Below are 25741 nucleotides of genomic sequence, written 5' to 3' on the forward strand. Positions count from 1 at the left end.
ATAAAAACACAATGCTGTATTATTGTTATTTATATGTCATGATAGTATTCGTTGTTGTGCCTTTACACCTATTTATACTAGAAATTAAGAATAATATGAATAAAGAAATAATCGAAATCTGATCCATAATTGTGTTTAATTGTTATGACAATAATATTGCAATGTATGAAATAAAAGAACAGGCTTCATTTGCTCTTCATTGTGTGTGAATGAGAATCAGCAGTTCATTAATAGTATTTGAGTTCATTGTAGAGCCTTGTGAGCGTAGCGTGCCATCTGCTTTAAAACGACTCTTGATTGACACATTCTCTAACCTCAGATGATTGACAGCTTTGTAGCATTTAAATGGAATTTAGAGGATTTCATTAAAATACTTGATTTCCCCGTGAGGCTCGATCGCTGATTATAGCAACAAAAGCACAACAGAGCATGTCTGTGTGAGTCAGAAGAGGATAAACTGTTTACTCACAATCCAGACACACGCTTCAGCCCTGTCTCTAAAACTAACGAACCGTCTCACTCTCTCGTCAGGAGATGCAGGACAATGTGAAGAAGTGCAAGAACTTCTTGGCCACGTTGATCAAGTTGGCGTCCCATAATTCCCCGTCCCCAGAGACGTCTCGAAACGTGAAAGCGCTGGTGCAGGATTTACTGGTACGTGTGGCGCTTCTGCTCCAGAAACATCTGAATTCATAAATCATTAGCGTTCATTTTTTTGCTTTATGCGTCATCGTGAAAGGCCATCCAGAATATTACACTGACCCTCATCATATATGCTTACCATATTTTAATTCTCACTTTTTTTCAAAGCTTGGCTGGTCCTGCGACTTATAGTCAGGTGCGACTTATTTATCAAAATTAATTTGACATGAACCAAGAGAAATGAACTAAGAGACATGAACCAATAGAAAACATTAGTGTCTCCAGCCGCCAGAGGGCGCTCTATGCTGCTCAGTTCTCCTGTAGTCTACACTGAACACATAGAGCGCCCTCTCGTGGCTGGAGACGGTAATGTTTTCTCTTGGTTCTTGGTTCTAAATAAATGCGACTTATAGTCCAGTGCGACTTATATGTGTTTTTTTCCTCATCATGACGTATTTTTGGACTGATGCGACTTATACTCCAATACTTGTTTATTAGTCATTTTGTAGTGCTGATTCCAAAAATAGTGTCTGGTTTGCTCTAAACATCTCTAAACAACACTTGCTCTAAACAACACTTTCTCACAAAATATCGTGCCTTTTGTATAATTTAAATTATGACTTTTTTTTTTTGCTATACTGATCAATTCTAAGACACATTATTTTAAACATAATTCTGATTTCAAATGAAAAATGAAATTTGCCTCAAGTAAGATCATCTCCTCTTCCAGTGGTTGCAGTTTATTTACTTTTCTGCTTAGCGATACTGAGATTAAATTATAGCAGAAAACACACTGAAAGATAAAACTGCAAGAAAAAACATAAAATACAAAATAGTGCTGTCAAACGATTACGTATATATAAATACACACACACATATAGTATATGTTTGAAAATATTTACATGTCTTTATTTTATATTTATATATTTTATATTATAAATAAATATATTTAATATATAAAAAAGCATATTTTTCTGAAATATATACATGCATGTGTACCGTATTTACATACAGTATACATAATAAATATACACATTACACACACATATATTATGCAAACAATTTTTTCATTTTGTATGCGATTAATCATTTGACAGCACTAATACAAAAATACCCGGAAAAAAAAATCTAAAAACATATTCTATAATACTACTCCAAAAATATAATAAAATATATATGTATATATACATATATGTCTGTCCATACATAAACAAGATATACATCCATCCATTCAACACACACACACACACACACACACACACACACAAACATCAATAGTTTTGAAACATACAAGTGCAGCTGTAAAAGGACCCTATGCATCCACATTACATCCACTGACTGAACAGTCTAATATCAAGTAACAGTAGAGCTGGCATGATGTTAGTAGTTTGCATGTTTTTTTTCACTGTGCACGCTCAAATGCATATGAACATCTGCTGTCGCTGCTCTCAGGATGCGAAGATCGATCCGGAGGAGTTCACCAGCCGCTTACAGTCGGAGCTGAAGTCTTCTCCGCAGCCGTACCTCGTCCCTTTCCTGAAGGTACACTAACACACACACACACACGAGTCCTCCTCCTCTGACACGGCTCACGTTCCTCGTGTGTTCAGACAGGTACAATATAATACAGGCACGCCAATGCCATATTAGTTCCCTTACATCAGAATCCTCCAGAAGTAGCCCTCAGCGAGATGTCTCTGATTACTGAGGTTAACACACTCGGACTGTTCGGCCTCTATGAGAAAAAAATGACACTTCACACACTGGAAACTGAACTGAAATGAAACATATGAGATGCTTTTATTATTATTCAAACCCTTTAGGTGTGAGTGTGTATGAGTTTGTGAGGGGGTGTGTGTTTGTGTGGGAGAGTGTGTGTGTGTGTTTGTGTGTGAGTGAGAGAGAGAGAGTGTGTGTGTGTTTGTGTGTGAGTGAGAGAGAGAGAGAGAGAGAGTGTGTGTGTGTGTGTGTGCGTGTGCATGTGTGCGAGTGTGCATGAGTGTGTGTGTGTGTGTGTGTGTGTGTGAGTGAGTGAGTGAGAGAGAGTGTGTGTGTGTGTGCGCGCGTGAGTGTGTGTGTGTGTGCATGTGTGCGAGTGTGCATGAGTGTGTGTGTGTGTGTGTGTGTGAGTGAGTGAGTGAGAGAGAGTGTGTGTGTGTGTGCGCGCGTGAGTGTGTGTGCGCGCGTGAGTGTGTGTGTGTGTGCATGTGTGCGAGTGTGCATGAGTGTGTGTGTGTGTGTGTGTGTGTGGGTATGTGTGAGTGAGTGAGAGAGAGTGTGTGTGTGTGTGTGTGCGTGTGAGTTTGTGTGTGGGTGTGTGTGTGTGTGTGTGTGAGTGTGTGATTGTGTTTGTGAGAGAGAGTGTGTGTAAATGTGTAATATAGTTTTATATAATTATTTCACAAATGCTTATATTTTTTAAAAATGCTTTGGATAATAAAAAGTGTTGGAAATAATTTACTATAAGGTCTTTTTGGTCAACATTAGTTAATGCATTAGTTAACTAACAAAGAACAATATTTATTAATCTTTTTAATGTTAGTTAAAATATTTATGTTAATGTTATTTCACAGTACACAAACTAATGTAAAAGTAAAAACAAATAAAAAAAGATACAACTTTACATTTTAATAATGCATTAATACATTTTGATCTTAATATTCATCAACGTTAATAAATGCTATTTCATTATTGTTAATTTTGAACTAATGAAGTTAATTTTAACAAACTAAACTGGCATTGTAAAGTGTTACCAAAGTTTTCTATATTGTTCTGTGTCTTGATCTTATAGTGTAACCCTTTCATTGCTGTAACCCTTACATCCAAGCTGCCAGAGGGTCACTGTAAATGCATTTCTGTAAATGGGTGGCCTTTGCACTGTAGGCTTGGGCCCGTCATCGCCTCAGCGTGCAGCTTTATTTAAAATCACAGCAGTTGTTTCTGAATTGGAATTGGCTCACATAATATCAGGTGTTCATTAGTGAATGTTTCCACTCATTTTCTGCATTAAATGCTACATGCTTTACATATCTCTTGTTTAAGGATGACCATCTAAATGTTTACTTTGGGACTAACTCTGCGTCTGATGCATGTGTGTGTGTCTGTGTTTGTAGAAAAGTCTCCCTGCGTTGCGTCTGTCTCTCCTGAACAGCCAGCAATCTCTCACAGTCCCTCTGCAGCCCAACAAAACCAGCGTGACGCCGGTCCAGACGGGTGTCAGTGTGCGTCCACACCAGCCCAACAGCACCACTGTACTTCCACAGGTATGCGCTGATCTCTCATCCTCTTAAACATGCTCCACTTGTCTCGGTTTCATTCATACAGTTCAGCAGAAACAATATATCCCCACACCATAACCAGTATCTGATATCTGACTCATGATATGTTTATTTAAAGAAGAAGATTTAAATACAGTCTTTATTATAAACATCTGAAAAGGAATCGGACTGGAAGCGTTCTAAAGACATACTGTACACGCCCTAAAAACACCCTAAAATCCAGATGTTTCTGTGATGTACTGCACATCTTGCTCTTATATGAATAAAAGAGTCTGAACTCAAAACTCTCGCTTTAGTCACCCAGAAGTTTTAATGAAACCTAGTAGTCTTATTCCAAAATCATGTCCTTATTAACATATTACCGCACACGTTTGCATATCATGTTTGTTCTTATTCATGCTTAAAACTTGCTTCAAGCCATTGTTGCTTATTTTATGCCTGAAGAGTATTTATGTTTTTTTTTTTTTCAAATTAAAAGTCATGTTCTTGATAAATTAAATATTTTTTAATTTTTTAATAATTTATTTGATGATTTTGAATGTCTTTTCTGCTTTACAAGGCTGCGTTTATCTGATGAAAAATACATTAAAAACTGTGAAATATTATTGCAATTTAAAATAACTCTTTTCTATTTTAATGAATTGTAAATTGAAATTTATTTCTGTGATAAAAGCTAAATTTTCACCATCATTGCTCCAGTCTTCAATGTCACGCAATCCTTCAGAAATCATTCTAATATGCTGATTGGCTGCTCAAGAAACATTTCTGATTATCATCAATGATGAAAACAACTGTGCTGCTTCATATTTTTATGGAAACTGTGAAATTATGGAAATGTAATGCATGTTGCTTTAATCATATGACCCCAAACATTTGACCATGAGTTCAAAAGGTTGAAAAACAGAGACGTAATTGTTAAGCTGTATAGTCCAGCTCCGAGTGTGGCGTGTGTTTATAGTATTGAATACTGATTATGAGTTTTGTCTCTTCCTGCTAGGGTTCAGTCTGTGTCTTTAGTAAAGCTGTAGTGAAGCAACAGTGTGTCCGAGCACAAGAAAACAAGTCAGAGAAATATGCAGGCGGAGGGAAAGTGGAGTGGATGGATGGGATTTGCTCTGGGCAGCGCTCAGGGACTCGAGGGGGACAGAAGCATCTCTATTACTGTTGTTCCTGTTTTCTGCCCCCTCCTCACTTTGTCACCACCTTGTTTTCTTCCTCTCTCTCTCTCTCTCTCTCTCTCTCTCTCTGATGTGCTTGGGAAAATCCAGCCTGTGTGTTTCAGACTACATCTAGATGTGCATTTTACTAATACCCAGATTCAACATCATGACAACATGGTGACATTTTTAAATTTAAATGCATTTCGAATTCTGTAAATAAAGGACCTACATTTTAAATAGACTATTTATTTGATTAATACTCGTTCTTAGTTTTATTATGCAAGTTACAAACATCTCACATTAACCCCGTAAAGCCTGACATATGAAATAATAGTCCGAAACATCCAATTGTTTAAAAACCGAACATTTAACCTTAATGCAAAACCAAAAATTAGTCGAGTATCATATGTGATCCATCAGTTTTTTATTGATGGTGAAAACTTAAACCGCTGTTTTATTCAGAGCAAAAATATGCAGTTTGGTGAAGATGCTAATATTTATGTCAAAAAGTTGATGCGAAGTATGATGCTTGCAATATAAATCAATGAGATCTTTATGACAGTATATCAGATACTACGTAAAATTATATAAATATCAGTCGTCACTTTGTATCCCAAATAATATATCTATATAATAATATGATTATATGATATATGATATTAATCTCCTGCTGTTAATTTATCAAAATTAAATTTTTGATTAGTAATATGCATTGATTGACAAATTTAAAAATGATTTTCTCAATATTTAGTTTTTTTTTTTGCACACTCAGACGGATCTCAGCCAAATATTGTTCTATCATAACAAAACCATGCATCGATGAAAAGATGATTTATTCAGATTTCAGATGATGCATAAATCTAAATTTCGAAAAATTGACACTTAAGACTGGTTTTGTGCTCCAGATTCACACATATATATATATAATGTAAGATGATATTTAAATGCAATGTTTGATGATCAAAACATATAATGCAAGGCCACACAGTGAGGTGAAGAAATTAACTTTCATCTGGAAATATTACTTGCTTCTTACGGTCTCTGGATAAAAATCAGATTTGGTGACAAAAAGACATATATTAAGTTAACAAAACTTTATTTTGGATGTGATTTATTGTGATTAATGCCCAGCATGAAAATGAATATAGCAGATATTAAATCTGAGGATGCTGATGCATGTCTGACCAATCGACTCGCTGTAGACCGCAAGACTGTTCAGATATTAATGTAAAATGAGTGACTCTTGTATGTTTGTAGGGTATCAAGAGGGCAGTGGGTGCTGGAGGTCAGATACGGATGCCTGTGGTCATAACGCAGACGGTGCGAACGACAGGTGAGCAAACCTTCACATCTAACAATCAGCCATTTATTCATTCATTTATTCAGCCGTCTGATCACACACACACATACACATACAGGTACACAAACAACAGTCCTTCTGTTCCTGTCCATCAGAGTCTAATCTGTAAGACTCGAGCCCTTAAAGTGGATTTTCAGGGGAAAGTTTCTAAAAATACTGTCTCCTGTAGCTGTGGGCTGAGAACATGCCTCTTAAAATCACGTTCAAATGCACCCTGGCAGTCACTGTGTGTGTGTGTGTGTGTGTGTGTGTGTCAACACACTGAGGAGAAAAAAACAAACAGATGCATGTAGACAAAAGCAGAGAATCAGTAAAAATGGCAGCTCACCCTGTTGTTCTGTCTCTTTTCGGGTGCATCTCATGAATTCTAATGCCCTGGTCATATTTCACCATAGAGTCCGTTTGAAAAATGTAGAAATTCATATTTATTATTAAATTCTTTGATTGCATTTTACTTGAAGCTTTTCTGTACAATGCAATATTTTTTATGCATTAATTATGCAACCTATAATAACTGTAAGCATGGTTATAATACATAATACTATGTATCGATTCAATGCAATAAAACACAACAAACAACTTATTTCAGATAAAGTAAGGAATTTGCAAAATATTCAAATACATTTTAATAATCTCGGTTTATTAAATGAGTTCCTGTGTAATGCAATATACATAAAAATTTCAAGTAAAGTTTTGCCATTATTTAATTTATTATTAATTATTATTATTTTTATTTGAAATAAAGCCTAAATCCACGCTGAAAGTATTTTCATGACAATTAAGCACACTTCCATCCTACCCCCCCCCCCCCCCCAAAAAACATTCATTATGGTAATGCAATAAATGTTACATTGTTTATTGTATAATTTTGTAATTTATACCCTATAGATTTAAAATCTACTTAATTTATATAACAATATATATGATTTAATGTATATATTTATTAGTTTTATTTGCTTTTATTCTTTGCTAATTTAATTGAAAACATTTTTACAGTATAAATGACTCATTTACGGTAAAGACCTCAATCTATTATAAGAAAAAAGTGAGTTACAAAAACTATCCAGAGACTTTACAGTAATGAGACTTTTGTAGTCAAATGTGTCAAGAAAGTAATATCACAATGCAGGAAATTATATATTTTAAAAGCTTTATGCAAAGTAAAGTGAAATGTGAGCAGAGCTGGTTGAGGTGTGATGTAAACAGGTGTGTAAGTTCATGGCAATGCTGTCTTGTCTTTCCCCAGGTGCTTTAGGGAAACCTGCGGCGATCCAGACGGGCAAAAGCCCTGCGGGCGTCACAATACAGCTCTCAGGAAACCAGAAGAACAAGCTGAATGACCCGGGGGGAGGCTCCTTCAGGTACGGGGTGTGAGCTGTAATACCGGCCGCTGACACACGGGGGCAGCGTTTCACTGCGGCCCCTGGCCCTCATCCTGCCGCCCTCGCTTTCTTTCTTTCTTTCTTTCTTTCGAAACTGTCCCTCAGAGGTCAGCGAGACCAAACACATGAGAGTGCTTAACATGAAGTAGCTCATGTAGTAGTGTCTTGTTTTCAAAACAAGCTAAAATAACTTAAAATGAACACTGCATTAAAGTTATTACAACATTTGTAGTATTTAAATATAGTTATAATGGAATTTGGTATTTATATATGTGTAAATATAATAAAATATAAATAATATAAGTGTATTATACACACACACACACACACACACACACATATATATATATATATATATATATATATATATATATATATATATATATATATATGTATGTGTGTGTGTGTGTGTGACCCTGGATCACCAGTCATAAGTAGCACGGTTATATATGTAAAAAAAACAACAACAAAACATCAAAAAAAAAAAAAAAACTTAGATTGGGTCAAAATTCCATGTTCCATGAAGATATTTCGGAAATTTCCTGCCATAAATATATAAAAACTTAATTTTTGATTAGTAATATGCATTGCTAAGACCTTAATTTGGAATTTGGATTTTCTCAATATTTACATTTTTTTGCACCATCTGATTCAACATTTTCAAATAATTGTATCTCGGGCAAATATTGTCATATCATAACAAACCATACATCAATAAATCAATTTAAAAAATGTACCCTTACGACTGGTTTTGTGGTCCAGGGTCACATATACAAGTATATTAAGTAAAAGAAAAAATCTTCTATTTATGTATTTATTATATTTAATTTACCAATAATTATTTATTCATATTTGTATTTTTAGTCAAACAAAAACAACACTGTTTTGTATAAGTTTTTAATATAAAATATGATTAAGTAGGTTATGAATATCTATTTTTTTTCTTCTCAGTATAACTTTGGTGTCTTGATATTCATTCATCAAAATTACGGCTTTACAGTATGATATGATATTTGGTGGAAACTGGTTATCGGGATAAATAGCATGATAGCTTCGGTGCTGTGAGAATACGAGACTGTGTGTGTGTGTTTGTGTTTGAATGTTGCATACTTTAATTCTGTTCCAAACTGAATTTAAAGTTGCTTTACTGATGCAACATTGATGCAGCTTTCCAAAACAACTAGATTTGGCCGAATCCGCACGCATGCTAATGATACATTGCACACTTCTAAGAGTCTCAGATGTAATCAAGTGCTGGTTAAACTGGATGGGAATCAGTTGTGAATCATGTGAGCAGCACTATAAGTGTTGCACAGTGAATGCTGCCTATGTAGGGTGTTGACTTCAGGTTAACTGTGAACAGTGAGGGTTTATGAGAGCCGTTGTATGTGTGTGTGTGTGTGTCACAGGTCACAGGGTTCACTCTCTCTCTGCCCAGGGCTTCAGCTGCAGGCGCTGATTGATAAACCAATAAATCTTTAGCGGTGAAGCTAATTAAGCTGTCAGGTTTGCTTGCTACTGAAGACCCTTTACCCGACGGCGTGTTTCGTGCCCATGATGACTTTGATTGGCTGTTCACCCATCGGGTAACACTAGATTCGGCTGGAAGCTGTCTCTTAGTTTAGTTTAGTTTAGTTAATACAGAAAGATTCCCATTTGCCATGAAGACAGTGACATTCGTTATTGCTGTTGCTCACAAAGAACAAACCTAAGTGTTAAAATTTCACACGCAACTCATCACAAACTCTATATATTAGTTTTATTTTAATATTATTTATATACAATTCTAGTTTTGTTTATATTTTGAATATATATATATATATATATATATATATATATATATATATAATTATATTTTGTCATTTTTATTAGTTTTTTATATTTAAATATATCTAATATTATTATTTTTATTGCATTATTATATATATATATATATATATATATATATATATATATATATATATATATATACTTTTTTTTTTTTTGCTTATTTAATTTCATTTAACAAACACACTAAAAACGTAATCTTAAATTAAAATGCAAACTGAAAATAGAAAAAAGAATAAAAAGTTAATTCAAATGATTAAATATCAAAATAGTTAGCTTTAATTTTATTTTTTGGATTTGAAGTATTAAAACAGTAATTACAATTAGACGTAATTAAAAATGTAAATTTTCATCGTATATTTTATTTAAGATTTTTATTTTTATTTTCATTAACGGTGCATTAATAGTCTTAGTTTTAGTCAACAATAACAGCACTGAATATTTTTTTTTATTTTTTTAATGAATATTTTGTGTTATAATGAAGTTATCAATTGATTATAAAAGCAATATGTTTAAAATAATATGTTGATTTTGATCGTCGTTTCCAGTGCTTCATGAAATAAGTGGACCATTTGATTCATTCTCTTGAAGAAAAGATTTTTTTTATCTTACAGTGAAAATAAAGGTGGAAAATACTTCTGCAATCAAAGACACTGAAAAACCCCAAAAACTTGTGTTCTTCATAGTTCTTCAAGAAAAAGGCCTATCATTTATCGCAGAAAAAGATGAGTGTGACACACTGATAACACTCCTGACTTCTCCAGCAAACTCTTGAGTTGCTCTCCTTCATTTCTCGGCTGTGTGGCGGCGGCTAGGCTAACATGCTAACGCTGCGCGGTGCTAATGGCCTCTGTCAGCTCCTGCCGCGGTGTCAGGACTCATAGACACCCTGGACAGTCTGGGAGAGGCTCTGGCACACACACACACACACACACACACACACACAGGCGTGAGATGCCAGGGGGTCAATGTCAGAAACAGAGGTACAGACACGGACGTAAATGAGAGCGGAGCGGAGTGAACTTTGACCTCTGTGATCGGAGCCATGAAGTTTTCAGCAGTGCCGCCGGCGCAGGAAACTCTGCCGCTAATGTGCCGTAATTAGGACACTGTTACCAAGGCAACGGGGGAAACGATTGGGTGGAAAAGCTGCCAGTCACACTGATGTTATGTCACGGTTGCCTGATAACATTAACATAATGTTAAAGATCAGTGTCAGTTTAGGACTATTGATACTCTAGTATAGTGTATAGCTTTTATTTATTTATTTTTTAAATTAAAGTTTTTTTATTAATTTATTTTTATTATTTAACATTTTTATATTTGTATTTGAGCAATTTCAGTACTTCAACTTGCAGTATTATTTTATTATTATTTATATAATATTATTTATATAATATAATATAAAGTTCATTCATATTTTGAATTAGCTTTGTATTATTTTTATTTTTTTATCTGAAGTTTTCTTGACTTTTTGTGTTTTTGTATTAGTTTTTATTTATATTAAATATAATTTTTTATATTTCTATTTAGATTTATTTTTATTTCAGATTTATTTTGGGCATATTTCAGTACTTCAACATGCAGTATTATTTTATTATTATTTATATGATATTTATAAGTTTATTCATATTTTGAATTAGCTTTTATTTATTTTTATTTTTTATAAATGTGAATTTTTTTCCTTTTTTTGTTTTTTTATTTGTCTGTTTTTATTAAATATAATTTAAAGATATAAAGCTTTATTTTTATTTCAGATTTAATTTTTCCAATTTCAGTACTTCAACTCGCAGTATTATTTCTATAATATTTATAAGTTTATTAATATTTTACATTAGCTTTTATTTGTGTTTACATTTTAATTGTAATTTGAAAATTTTACTACCTTCTTTTTATGTTTTTTTTTAAATTTGTTTAAGTTTTATGTATTACATTTCTATGTAGCTTTAATTTATTTTGTTTTATTTTGAGCACTTTTAGTACTTCAGCTTGCAATGTTATTTTATTATTATTTATATATTGCTATAGTATTTATTAATATTTTGAATTAGCTTTTTTTATATTTTCAGCATCATTTATTCTTCTAATTTCTTGTGGTTTTTTTTTCATTTTTTTAGCAGTTTATTTTTATATATATATATATTTATATTTAGCTGTAATTCATTTTATTAGTTTTAGTCTGAGTAATTTTAGCAGACCTACTTAAACTTTTCATTTCAGTTTATTAGCCGAGGCTAATTTTCATCTAATATTTATATTTCATTTCAGCTTGATTTCAATCACTGGAAATGGTCTTAAACAGTTTTAGTTTTACTGCGACCGAAGCCTCAGCCGGAATGAAAAGCCACCTCTGCTGGAAAAAACAAATGATCTAATTAAGTTTAATCTGACTGAACTTTTTCTCTAATTACACAAGGTGGTGCAGATAATCCGTTAAACATTAAACATATCATAAACATCTGATTTCTTTCATATTCAGTGCACATGTGTCAAGGACAACTGCAGAGATGTTTTTGGAAGAGGATCTGACATGGGCTCATATGTTTACTCTTATATGTTTTGTTAAGTAAAGTCATCAAAATGAGAAGACAGCTTTCTGGTCATATTTTTCAGAAAAACTGGAAAGTCAAACACATCAGTAAAGCAGCAGCAAATGCTGAGTTTAACCTCTTCAGTCAGCTGACTCTGTGACTTTGTCTAACAGAACTTGCATGCACATTCATGCAATTTATTAATTTATTTAACATGCACATGCCCATTTTTTTATAATACATCTGATGCACACGAGTGAAGCAAAAAACATGTCTAGGAACATTTATTATATTTATGAAATTTATTTATTAATTTAATTTTTATTTTCTTACATGCATATTCATGTTTTTACATTTCTTTATTTATTTTTTGTATTTATTTATTTTTGCATGCGTGCACATACCCATTCTGTTGAGAATATGTGTATAATGCAAGGGTGTCTGACATTAATAACCTTTATATTTATTTAAATTTCATTTGATATTTAATAAAACATTTTCAATATTACTGTTTTTATTTTTTTCAAATACCACTAAAACTAAAATCAATTTTATTTTTATTTAAGGTTGGTTTATTTCATCATGTTGCATCTTTTATTTAATATAACCTCTGAAAACCTGCATGAACAACTATGATCACAACAAGAATAAAGCATTTTTTTTTCATGTAACTTCACTGCTAACTGTATCAAATGCTTTGATTTAATGCTAAACGAATATGCATCATTATGTTATTATTACTCTTGAGTAGCTCTATAATAACGTGCTGAGAGACCAGACTGATGCTTGATTGTCTTGTATTGCAGAGACGATGATGACATCAATGATGTTGCATCTATGGCTGGTGTGAACCTCAACGAGGAAAGCGCACGCATTCTAGCGACCAACTCAGATCTGGTGGGAACGCAGATCCGCTCCTGTAAAGACGAGGCCTTCCTGTCTACAGGTCTGTTACACCGGCGTATACTGGAAACAGGTACAGTTCCTCCACGACAGACACTCCTCAACCATCTGGCTTGTTTACAGTGATAAATATACGTTTAGAGCTCTTACAAGGACACGTTAACCAATCTGTGACGATGTAGTTATTCTGGAAAGCCTGGAGCTTTGAAACCTTCCCTGTTCTTGTGAATGTAGGCCAGTGCATGGTCGCTTTGGGCCACCAGGAGTGTGTCCTTTTTGTTCCTTGCAATCCTGAATGAAGAAAAAGGTGGACATCAGAATTGCATTGAATTCTTTTTGTATTCATGGTTCCGCATCTTTTCTACTGGATCTTAAACGGTTTTCACATTGTTAAGGGTCACGGCATGGAAAATGGTCCACCCAAGTCAGTCTGTGTCATGCTGTCGATTACCACAGAGAAATGTTCGACTCGTCCTTCTGTGTTTGTGTAAATAACAAAAAGAAAAGCACGTTGCAATGAACGCTTGTAATGAAAGCTGAATGTTAGATTTCCATCGTATCCGCATATCTGTCAACACGCTTATTCCTCAACATATGACCACCAACATTTATATCCAAACAAATGCTACAATATATACTACCTTTCAAAAGTTTGGGGTTAGTAAGAACCTTTTATGAAAGAAATAAACACTTTTCCTTTTATTTATTTTTTTAGCAAAGACTGTAAATTGACCAAAAGTGACAGTAAAGACATTTAAGTAAAGACATGCTACAAAAGATTTATATTTCAAATAAAAACTTTCTATTCATTGAAGAATCCTGAAAAATAAAATGCATCATCATTGATAATAATCAGAAATGTTTCTTGAGCAGCAAATCATCATATGTTCATGATTTCTGAAGATCATGTGACACTGAAGACTGGAGGAATGATGCTGGAAATACAGCTTTGATCACAGAAATAAATTACATTTTAATATATATTCACATACAACACAGTTATTTTAAATAGTAATAATATTTCAAAATTTTTACAGTATTTTTGATCAAATAAATGCAGCCTTGGTGAGCAGAAGAGACTTAAAAATCAGGAAATTCAACCCCAAACTGAATCAAATTGAATGTTAAGCTAATTTTACACAGTTATACATTGAACTTCTAAATAAAGTACGATTTACGATCGTTATAGGTAACACGACCAGACTAGAATTGTATGGCTTTTATGAAGTTCTTTCCTCACAAACTTGTTTAAACTAGACGTATAGCGCTTGTTCTGTCACCCTTGCGTTCGCTACACATTAGATCTCAGCTAAGTGTCAGAAGCTCCAGGGCATCTGTTTTAGCGCGTGTTAACGTGTCGAGCTGTCGCTGGGAGCGCGGTGTGCGTTAGAAACCAGTCATTCTTCTCAAAGGTGCAGGCGAGTGTGTAGGAGGACGAGGCGCCCCCTGCTGGGCCGTGGAGGAGCGCTGGAGTGGTGTGGGGTCATTGATGGGCTGCTGGAGAACTCGTAGGTGACAGCGAACCAAGGGAGGCACAAATCCTGCCAGCTCGGCTCAATCTGAGAGAAACTCACACACACACAGTCCAACAAAAGCCCTGATTCACCTTCAAACACAAAGATCACATCCGTTACACTCGCTCATGCTCTTTTAAACAGTTATCCTGTATTGTACTTCTCCTCAACATCAAGTCGAATATTGCAGCCCTTGCATTTTGTGTGTGCATTCTTGGTCCAAACAGTAGAGCATGATGCTAATGCCAAAGCCGTAGGTTCTCAAATGTGACCCTGGAGCACAAAACCAGTTTTACAAAGCTATAGCCAAAAAAAAACATTGTATGGGTCAAAGTGATAGATTTTTATTTTCATGCCAAAAATCATTAGGATCAAGTTAAGATCATGTTCTGTGAAGTTATTTTGTAAGTTTCCTACCTTTGATCAGTAATATGCATTGCAAAGAACTTAACTTGGACAACTTTAAAGGTGATTTTCTCAATATTTAATTATTTTGCACACTCTGATTCCAGATTTTAAAACAGTTGTATATCGGCTAAATATTGTCCTCCTTACAAACCATACATCAATAGAAAGCTGATTTATTCAGTTTTCAGATGATTATGACTGGTTTTCTGCTCCAGTTTCACAAATGTAAAAAACAACAACAACCAAAAAAAAAAAAAAAAAAAAAAAAAAAACGCATACAGATAATGTTTTATTTTTTTGCAAAACCTATATTTCTACAAAAATACAACTTTACAGAAGAAAAAAACAAGTAGATGTTTCAAGAGTTCAGTTCCTTTGAAATGCATGGACTAATATATATATACATGTGTGTATATAATATATATATATATATATATATATATATATATATATATATATATATATATATATATATATATATATATATATATATACAATATGCAAACTTACATTTGTAACATGAAAAGCCACATCCAATAAAGATAAATGAGAAAAAAAATGTAATAAAAGTTACATTTGTAGTAAAATGTAAATTTTATTACATTTATCTTTCCTCATATATATATATATATATATATATATATATATATATATATATATATATATATATATATATATATATATATATATATATATATATATATACATACATGTTTGTGTGTGTGTGTGTATATATATATATATACAAACTTACATTTGAAACATGAAAAGCCACATCCAAGAATAAAGATGAGGAACAATGAAAATAAATGTAATAAAAGTTACATTTTACTACAAAGCTTTTTAACTGGAGGAGTTTGATAGTTCAAGTAAATCTGAAGTAAATATGGTTAGGTTTAAACTGAAGGCATTTTGCTTTGTGAATATGGTGTTTAACTATCATACAAATTAAGTTTCAGGCATCATCTAACCTTATATCCACCTTGAATGCAAAGTTACAGTCACTATCACATGCATTTACAGCATATGTTGTTTATGCATGTTGCTGCTTGGGAAATTCTTTTTAAAACGGTTCGTCTAAATGCTTGTGCTTTTTAAAGAACCGTGGCCTTAAGAAACTCATGTTTTGACATTTCCAAGATGTTTTCAGCATCTCCTTTTCCCGTTTTTAGAAAGAAGTTCTCGTTTGGAGTCATTAAGGACACTTTCAGCACATTTAGCGGCTGATTTAAATAATTGGTCTGATTTTCTTAAAATAACAGTGGAACGGAGAACGTATGTTAATAGCAAATTAAAGATGGGGATGTTGTAGATAGAAGCGCTCTGAAGGTTTGCAGCGGTCTTTAGAAACTCTGGTGCTAATTATCCTTTAAAGTAAAAGTCATCAACTGCTTTTCTCTTCCCCTTTATTTTTTCATAGGAAAGAAAATGTCAGATTTTTCTCGTCAGTATCATTCTAATCAGATCCATTATATCTCAGATGTTTATCTTAATATAAAGACACCTCGTAATCTTTAGTTTTTCTTAAAAATGTCTCAATCTGTGCTCAGATTTGCAGAGATCCCAGTATCTCAACAGGAGCTTGCACATTTCTCATTGGATTTCTCCAGTATCAAACGACCAGCTGCTATCCATGTTCATTTATTGTACAGACTTTGTGTCTGTTTTTATGTTTCTCAAGTCTCTTGAGCTCTTCTGGGTGATTTGATCAGCATAGTGACCTTCCAAACCACAGAGGCTCATCCAAACTCCTTTTACTGTAATATCAGGAAATCAGGTTTGAAAAGGAGTCACTGGAGTGAGAAAACATCCTCTCCACATATCTGTGTTTTAAATGCAGGTCGTGCCGGTTCATCATAACAACCTCTTTTGGTTTCAACACACATTGGACCTTTTTGTTGAAGATTTATAAGACAGGACAGATGCAATTTTCTCTCGCTGAACTGCATTCCAAGCATCCGTGCGGTGATGTGTTTTGTTTGATTATTGATATTTTCGTAACATCTGCGTGTTTCTTGTTCCAGCGAAGAGGTTTGGCGTGACGGACGTACCGCTGGAGACTGTGAACTTCATCTCTCACGCCACCCAGTCCAGATTACGCACGGTGCTGGAGAAGGTTTCCTCCATTGCCCAGCACCGAATGGACTCGTGTAAGGTAAGAGATGTGAGGAAGACATGCTTTCATTTATACATACACTATAGTTACTTTTATTACAATATTGCATTACACCCTAAAAAAGTAACGACTTAGTAACTATCTAAAGCAACTACTTCTGAAAAATATGGAAAGTAATGCATTATGTTACTTTTGCGCTACTTTTACTCATTTGGGCTGGACTTGCTTGTTTGTTTGTAATATACTTGCTTGTTTGTTTGTGTGCGTGTGTGCATGTCTGTGTGTGTGTGTGTGTGTGTGTGTGCGCATGCCTGTGTGTGCGTGCGTGTGTAAGTGTGTGTGCATGTGTATGTGTGTGCGTGTGTCTGTGTGTGCGTGTGTGTGTGTGTCTGTGTGTGCGTGTGTCTGTGTGTGCGTGTGTGTGTGTGCATGTGTATGTGTGTGCGTGTGTGTGCGTGTGTGTGCGCGTGTCTGTGTGTGCCTGTGTCTGTGTGTGCGTGTGTGTGTGCGCGTGTCTGTGTGTGCGTGTGTCTGTGTGTGTGCGCGTGTCTGTGTGTGCATGTGTCTGTGTGTGCCTGTGTGTGTGTGTGCGCGTGTCTGTGTGTGCGTGTGTGTGTGTGTGTGCGCGTGTCTGTGTGTGTGCGTGTCTGTGTGTGTGCGCGTGTCTGTCTGTGTCTGTGTGTGCGTGTGTCTGTGTGTGCGTGTGTGTGTGTGTGTGTGTGTGCGCGTGTCTGTGTGCGTGTGTGTGTGTGTGTGTGCGCGTGTCTGTGTGTATGTGTGTGTGCGTGTGTCTGTGTGTGCGTGTGTCTGTGTGTGTGCGCGTGTCTGTGTGTGCGTGTGTGTGTGTGTATGTGCGCGTGTCTGTGTGTGCGTGTGTGCGTGTGTGTGTGCGTGAGTGTGTGTGTCTTCCGACAAACACACATTATTAATTTGCCTGCTCACAGCAAAAACGAATCAAACATTGTTAATTAACATGGAAATCATTAGTCGGTTAAAAACTTTGAAACTATGATTTATTTAGGAACACGCTACGTTATGTTCTAAATGTTAAAAGAAGTTATGCATGAAGCGAGGTATTTACCTGTGTATACAACACCCTAAACAACTAGAAACTTTCTGAACAACTAAGCAATCCCCTATAGCAGCCACAAGTCTTGGCAACACCCTAGGACTGACTCAAAGGGATAGTTCACCCAAAAATGAAAATTAGCCCATGTTTTACTCACCCTCAAGGCATTATAGGTGTATATAACTTTCTCCTTTCAGACGAATCCAATCTAAGTTATTTAAAAAAATGTCCTCTAGCTCTGTTTCTAGCTTTGTAGTGACATTTTTGTTCAACAGTCCAAATTAGACAAATAAAGCACCTGCATGCATTTTTGTAAGAAAAATAATACGAAAAAAAAAAATGTAACTTCGGCTTTTTTATTTTTGGGTGAACTAACCCTTTAAAATAGAAACAACTCAAACTGCAATCAAAACTATCTTGAACACCCAAGCATCCACTTGTCTGTTTTACTGAAGAAGTCGTCTGGTGAATCCTCCTGAAGTTTGTCTTGATAAACTTTATTCTGCATCTATTGTTAGTTCACTTTGCATGTCTGCGCGTGGCGCTTTAATGTTAAAATGCATTAGATATATGCATATTTCTGATTGTTAGTTCATGTTAACGCACATAATCGTCGTATTGTAAAGTGCAAAGCTGAAATCTTGCTGTTGAAGTGAAAACTTTTGGGCACATAGATTACAAAGAGACAGGTAAACAATTCAGTATTCAAACCCACAGCCAGAGAGTCCGGCACGCTGTTTCCCTGCATCGCATTAAACACAGAGCTCTTTCAGGAGACTCGCATTAACGAGAAGCCAAAACAAACCCACAAAGGAGGAAAAGCAGGTGGCGGAGTGCTTTAAAGGCTGTTTGTTTGTGTACATGGCGAGTAGTTTAGCGGAGAGGAGCGCTGTCACGGACGCACGTTTTGTTTTTTTGTTTTTCTGTTTGGTGTGTGTTGTGGCTTTTTTGTTGCGTCTGCTGCTCTCCGCGCGCTGCGTTATAAATGAGCCTGTGTGAAGAAACTGACATCAGCAAAAAAACAAGAGCGTCCTGAAAGAGGCACGGCTGACTTCATAGCCAACAAAGGACAGGAGAGACGGAGGCAGGGATGAGAGCCTGTCAGAAAATGAAAAGAGGCAGGGATAGCTCAGGAAGTGCACAAAACATCGAGGTCGCATTCTGAAGTAAACATGTTTTTTTGCGCTCGTCCCGTAAACTTCCGTCTCACCTGCCTAAGAAGAAAGTTTTCATCGTGATTGAGTCATAAACACTCATGAATAAGTTAAAGTGTGTATCAGAAGTTCTCCTGACCTCTTTCTCTCTGCAGGAAGACGAGTGGCTCGAGCAGGCGTCTGATGTGCGCTCGCAGCTCAAGTTTTTCGAGCAGTTGGAGCGGATGGAGAAACAGAGGAAAGATGAACGAGAACGAGAGATTCTCCTCAGAGCGGCGAAGGTAATCTCGTATTCCCAGATCCATGAACATTAATGATGGGATCTCAGCTGCAGAAGGACAGAAACTCTGCACCTTGCTACAAACTGGGTAAATGAATGGGTTAGATTGCCCACGCTTGTTCATTTAAGATACTGTATCAACCACAAACCAAAGTCACTTATATCGGTTTTCAAATCTATAGACATTTTCTTATGAAATATTATTACATCATTAAACTGTATTATGTTTATTGACATTTAATTGAACATTAGCTGATTGCAAGATATCAATATCTTCATTGATCTTCAAACCAGTGAACCTTAAACATTCATATAGCACCAGGATTTCCCAAACTAGGGTTCGTGAACTGAATTAAAAAAGGAAAAAAATTTAAATAAAAAAAAATTTAAATAAAAACAATCATTTTTTTGTGCATTTTTTTATATTTATTTATTTACACATATTTTATTGGTTTTCCTGCATGTCCTGTGAGCACTGAACAACATCAGAGAACCATGCACATGTGAAAATAACGATAAATTATCGAAATTTTAACTTAAGTGCGATGGGGAGTCAATATTTTGGTGAAAATGGGTCATCTGAAAAAAATAAAAAAATTAAAATAAATAAATAAACACAAGCTAGTAAGATTGTTTAGCCACATGTTGGATTTGTGTGTTATTTCAGATATTTTGCATTAATAAATAAATTTGTCATTATCAGATGCCAGAAATTTTCAATAAATCTGGGATTTTCATTGCTTTGTCTCGTTCTAGAGCAGGGTTATTATAAGTTAACTACGACTAAAACCTGTTAAAAACATTTAAATTACTTGAAATTACATAAACTTTTAAATGAAATAAAATATAATATAACAAGCGTATATGTTTCAGCTAGGTGCCAAAGCAAAAATTTTAAATTTTAATTCAATAAAAAAAAGAAATAATAATAAAAATGACACTCAAGGAAATAACTAAAACTTTAAAGTTAAAATGAAAAAACAAACAAACATAGAAACTATATAAAATAATGATACTATGAAATAATGAGACAATGAAATTAGATGATGTGTGGAAATACAAACAGAATGAATCACTCAAGCATTCCTGCATAATTTGTTGATTTAAAGAAATCAAATAAAAGATCCCTAATTTCCAATTTGTTCAGAAATCCTTTGTATTCCTACATCATTTTTATGCTTGTTTTGTTGCATTAAATTTTACATATATATAACAGCAAAATTGATGAATTTCATAAATTTGGCCACATATCTCTTTGGCCCCATGTCTCTGTGAGCTCATCCCACAACTTATCTGAGGATGTCTGAACAAAGTTTACATTTTGTGTCCATTGCGGTGTAACTGATCCTGTGAAACGACCAGGAAGCCCCTGATAACCCCAAACGACAGACTTTCCAATTAAAGAGCCGATTGCGTCCACTCTGCCCTGCACCCATCGCCCCGAGCGGCTCAGTTTAAAACAGTTCAGCGGCTTTCCGTCATTAATTAATTTAGCTCAGGGACGATGACCCGCCGTAAATACCCCCCTCACACGGCCGAATCTCGCCTCCCTTCGGCCTAATGGCGTTATTATGCCGCGGCGTGCACGATTATATCTCCCAAAACGAGACAGTTTAGCTCGTGAATGGCCACGCTGACCTCTGTGACTTTGAGACGTTATGAGACGTTATGCAAGCTGAAGTGTCGCAGTTATTTGGGATTTAAACTCCGCTGAAGCCTAAAATGCGATCAGGGAAGCATGCATATGTGTTTCCAGCTCGAATGCATCGTGAACGTGTCGTCTGTAGCTCAGTAAAACATTGCCAGTGTAGTCTGGAAACAATGAATGAATGCTGACAGACGGAACAAACAAATCTTGTTTTATTTTGGGTTGAGATCATTCTGTGGGAGCATTGGTTTGTGTCCTTGTGTCCGCGCTCTGCGTCTTTAAGCTCAGCGTGATTTGACACCTTAAACATGAACCTGCTAAAATAAATCTCATCGTCCATTTCAAATATGACTGGAGTCTTCGGGGACGAGCGCGAGGGCCAGGGGCCAAACGCATTACTCTCAGCCGAGATAGCGACCAGTACGTGAACCGCCTGATATATTTAAAACCAATTAGCGGCGAGGAAGGGCAGAGTACTGCCGCCCCTCTCCTCGCCGAGAGAGGGTGAGTTAGGAGACGTTCTCATGGGGCAATTAAAAAAAGACCGGAGACCTAAACACGAAGCCCTCAGGATCACACACCTTACACATCTCTCTCTCTTTAAAAGAGACCAAATGAGAGTAAAATCACACAAGGCCACGGTTAAATGCTTCAGCAGAGAGATTTAGCCTCTCTGACCACACACACACACACACACAAACGTGAAGACACAAGTAGGAATGGAGAGCTGCAGGGATGATGCATTTTACCGGATTTTTCCATTGGCTTTTAGATTGTTGCGGAAATTAAGCTTTGTGACCAACAAACGTTTATGCTTCTTATTCATTTCGTTCATCAAGATAATCAACATTGCTAAGCTTCGGACAGCTCTTTTAAAGAAATGTTCATGCAATGGTCAATTTTGAGATTTTAGGCTATTAGGAAAATACACTTTGAAGAGTTTATTTTATTGCACTTTTCACAGTACATATTTAAAGTCATTTTTACAAAGTGAGTTTTTATTTATTTACTTGAGCTGTGCCTAAATATTCCCATGTTATTTCTGAAGGATTTTTAAAGAGGCTTTTTTCATAAAACATTTTATTCCTAAAGACATGGTCAATTTTTTTTTCTTGCTGTTGAAAGCATTTTCTGATTTATAGAGTGATTAAAAGAGAGTGAAAAAAACTTTAAAATGTCATCAAAATGATACAAGAATTTTGAGTTTTTCTGTAGTTTTTCTGTAATCCTATTTAGACACTCGGTGTAGTTATCATCTTTTCAAGACACATGCAACTTTAAAAAGAAACATGAGGTATTAATGATGTCATAGGATAAAATGTGAAAATATCCTGAGTTTGTGTTAACCTTACTTCAGGCGTTTAATTAAAAACCCATAAAACAGTTTTTTTTCCTTTGCATTTTGTTAATCTTCTCAAATTAATTTTGAATCTTAAATTCAAAAGTAAAAAGCTACAGTTAGGATATAAACTGACTACATTTACAGAAGCACATTTAATCTTCAGACAGCTTGTTCAATCATTATATAAAATCTACAAGTTGGAAAGTGTGAGTTATAATGGTTTTCAAGAGTTCAAGTATAAACTCACCGGCATGACACCATGACCTCTGACAAGATATGTAAAAATGATTATTGTATAATATAATTAGTTTGATACCGTAAAATAAAATGGGAGAATATTTTAAGCTTTTGTTAAACAAAGATCTTGCATTTAACCAAAAACCCACTGACTTTATCATGATGGAACTGGGAAAATACTCATTTTTGGGTTTTAGGACTCATTCCTGTAATGTTGAAAGGGGCTGCAGACCACTCTTACTGTTTTAACACAAGCACACAAACATTTTTATTTATTTATTTGCATGAGCGCGCGCACACACACACACACACACACACACACACACACACACACACACACACACACACACACACACACACACACACACACAGTGATGATTATAGATTGCACCTGCATTGGTAACAATGTGTGCATGCATGTATTTTGTCTTTTGATTAGTAGTTGCCTGTGGCGGTGTGTGTGTGTGTGTGTTTGGAGGGCACAGCCTGCAGGTGTAGAATCACTCCGAGCTGAACACACACACACACACACACACACACACACACACACACCGTCCTTGATGCATCAGATCTGCCCTTGTTTGTCCGCAACTATTTTAGTGTTGCCGATGAAGTGAGCTCATGATACGCTCTCACCTGCCGTCTGCCTGTCTCTCCCTCTGTCCTTCCTTCTGTCGTTCATCCTCCCTCCATCTCTCTCTCTCTCTCTCTCTTTCTCTCCCAGAGTCGCTCGCGGCAAGAAGATCCAGAACAAGCCCGTCTGAAGCAGAAAGCAAAGGAGGTGAGGCTTCCATCATTACCACTGACATTTCAAGGCTCCCGCAGATGAATTTTTTATGCCGTGCTACATATGTAATGCCATTTAAAGTCTGACTCTGGGAAAAAAAAAGAAGAAGAAAGTTTGAGGAATTATTTTCGTTGATTGATGTCCTGTGAAGAAATGAGCGTTTTCCTCTTTTTCTCCAGCTCTGAGCTGGTATTTAGGAGAATGTGCTGCGCTTTTATCCGGGGTGGAATGGGGAATCTGATTGGAGATGAAGTCAGAGTTTTTCCTGTTTGACGGATAATTTGCAGAGGCCATTAGCATCATAAAGGCGGATGGCGTGGAGCTCGATCTAGTCTTGCTTTTGCAAGAAGGGAGACAATTAGCAACCGTTACCGCGGTATAAGGCACAAATTGCCTGCTTGTGTCTTCTCCCACATTGATTTTCGTTTTTTTATGCTGCTAATACTAATAATAATGCCATTCTCAATTCCTCAATTCCTAATGATGCACTAGTTTTTACAGAAATGATGCTAATGATTCTACAGAGCTGATGCATGCTTTTATGGTATTTGAAGAAACTATTTCGGATTTATTTAGATGCATGTGTTTGGGATGCTTTGATTACAAAACCATGGCACTGTGGATGTGAGTCCAAACTAAACCTGGTCTGAAAACATCTTCATGCTCTCTCAATCATGCTCTAATTCTGAGTTACAGGGAGTGTTATTAAATGTGTTAAACATGAAGAATTATGTATTAAGGACAGATCAAACAGATCTGTGCGTACAGCCTATAAAACCTTCATATTTTTCAAGACTTAAATTGATTTTAAGTTCAGTTCTGAATTGTACACAACTCTGCTTGATGAGCTGCGATGAGAAATTAAAAACTCATCATGCATTAGGCGCGATTGCTTTTGTACTTACTCTGAAAAAAAAAACTTGACCCCCCCCCCATGCATTTTCTTCCTTTTTGAAGACTATATTATATTTCTGTTCAACCTACAATCATAACTGATTATTTATACTGATTTGCATTTGTGCATATTGCAGATGTGCATTTGCTGTGTTTATTTTTTACCCGTTTCATAGTCCGGCAGGTGAACAAGATGCACTACATCTCAATAACATGCATGATTTGAGGAACAGTTTGCAGCATAAATGCATCATTTTAATACACAGTGCTAAAGGTTTGGTCACCCGTGTATCTTCTCTGGATCTCCCGACTGTCATCTCTTCTTTAGGTATCACCCTTGTTTTCTCTCTGTCTCTCCTGCTCCACATTAGTGAGGTGTAACCCTTTCGAGTGGATTGTAGTCTTCCCATCAGGCTGTGCTGTATGTAAATGAGGTGATTTGTAATAGGCTGCGCCCGAGGCCGTGTGATCAAAGTGGATCTCCGCCCTGTTAAGTGGCAGGCAGCTCATCATCTCAACACAGCCAGATTAACTTTTTCAACCCACAGAATGACTACTACAGCTCACACACACACACACACACACACACACACATGTTCGCCCGGTCTGTGTTGTCAAAAACTCCCAACTTGTTTCCAATCACTATTTTAAAAAGGCTGAAATCTGACTTTTATTTGCTGTTGCACCAGAAATGGCGTTTTCCCGTCTCTCTCTCTCTCTCTCTCTCTGGGTGTAATGGCCGTGGTTGTTTCTCAGTGCGGTTCTTCCTCCGGTTTTCATCTCCTGATTGGCTGCAGGCGACAGAGCTGCTGTTTGCGTCTGTCGCAGAGGTTTCGCACATCTGCCCAAATTTTCATCAGGATAATGAGGTTGATCCGCACTGCCTTCACTCTCTTTGACGGGTAGAACGACGAGAGAGAGGTTTATTACTCACAGCCAGACCAGGACACACACACACACACACACACACACACACACACACACACAGTATACTGCACTTATGTGACGTGTGTGTTAAGAAAAGACTCTTTCTGCATCTCTTGTGAGTGTTACTAGTCATTGTGTTTATACCAACAACTCCTGAAGAGATTTGCACAGCAGTATAGTAATATAGTTTTAAAATGAGTCTAATTTACTCACTTATGTTTTCATATTTTCCAATTGTGTCCCATATGAAAGATCCTAGACTGCAGTGAGATTAAATTGAGA

General features: G+C 35.8%; 1 protein-coding gene across 3 annotated transcripts in view; it reads left to right on the forward strand.

Moving 5' to 3' along the window:
- LOC127977710 (transcription initiation factor TFIID subunit 4) overlaps positions 1-25741 on the forward strand; it is a 79762-nt gene that overhangs the window by 11938 nt on the left and 42083 nt on the right. For 2 of the 3 annotated variants that reach the window (XM_052582727.1, XM_052582728.1), the window contains 9 exons: positions 532-654; positions 2095-2184; positions 3756-3905; positions 6338-6413; positions 7687-7801; positions 12987-13156; positions 17030-17160; positions 19500-19625; positions 23576-23632. In XM_052582727.1, coding sequence (XP_052438687.1) covers positions 532-654; positions 2095-2184; positions 3756-3905; positions 6338-6413; positions 7687-7801; positions 12987-13156; positions 17030-17160; positions 19500-19625; positions 23576-23632 — 1038 coding nt within the window. Of the gene's footprint in view, positions 1-531; positions 655-2094; positions 2185-3755; positions 3906-6337; positions 6414-7686; positions 7802-12986; positions 13157-17029; positions 17161-19499; positions 19626-23575; positions 23633-23817; positions 24521-25741 lie in introns of those variants that run through there. The other variant, XM_052582729.1, reaches the window with a different exon arrangement.

This window comes from Carassius gibelio, chromosome B18 (genome assembly GCF_023724105.1).
Source record: "Carassius gibelio isolate Cgi1373 ecotype wild population from Czech Republic chromosome B18, carGib1.2-hapl.c, whole genome shotgun sequence".
NCBI lineage: Eukaryota > Metazoa > Chordata > Actinopteri > Cypriniformes > Cyprinidae > Carassius > Carassius gibelio.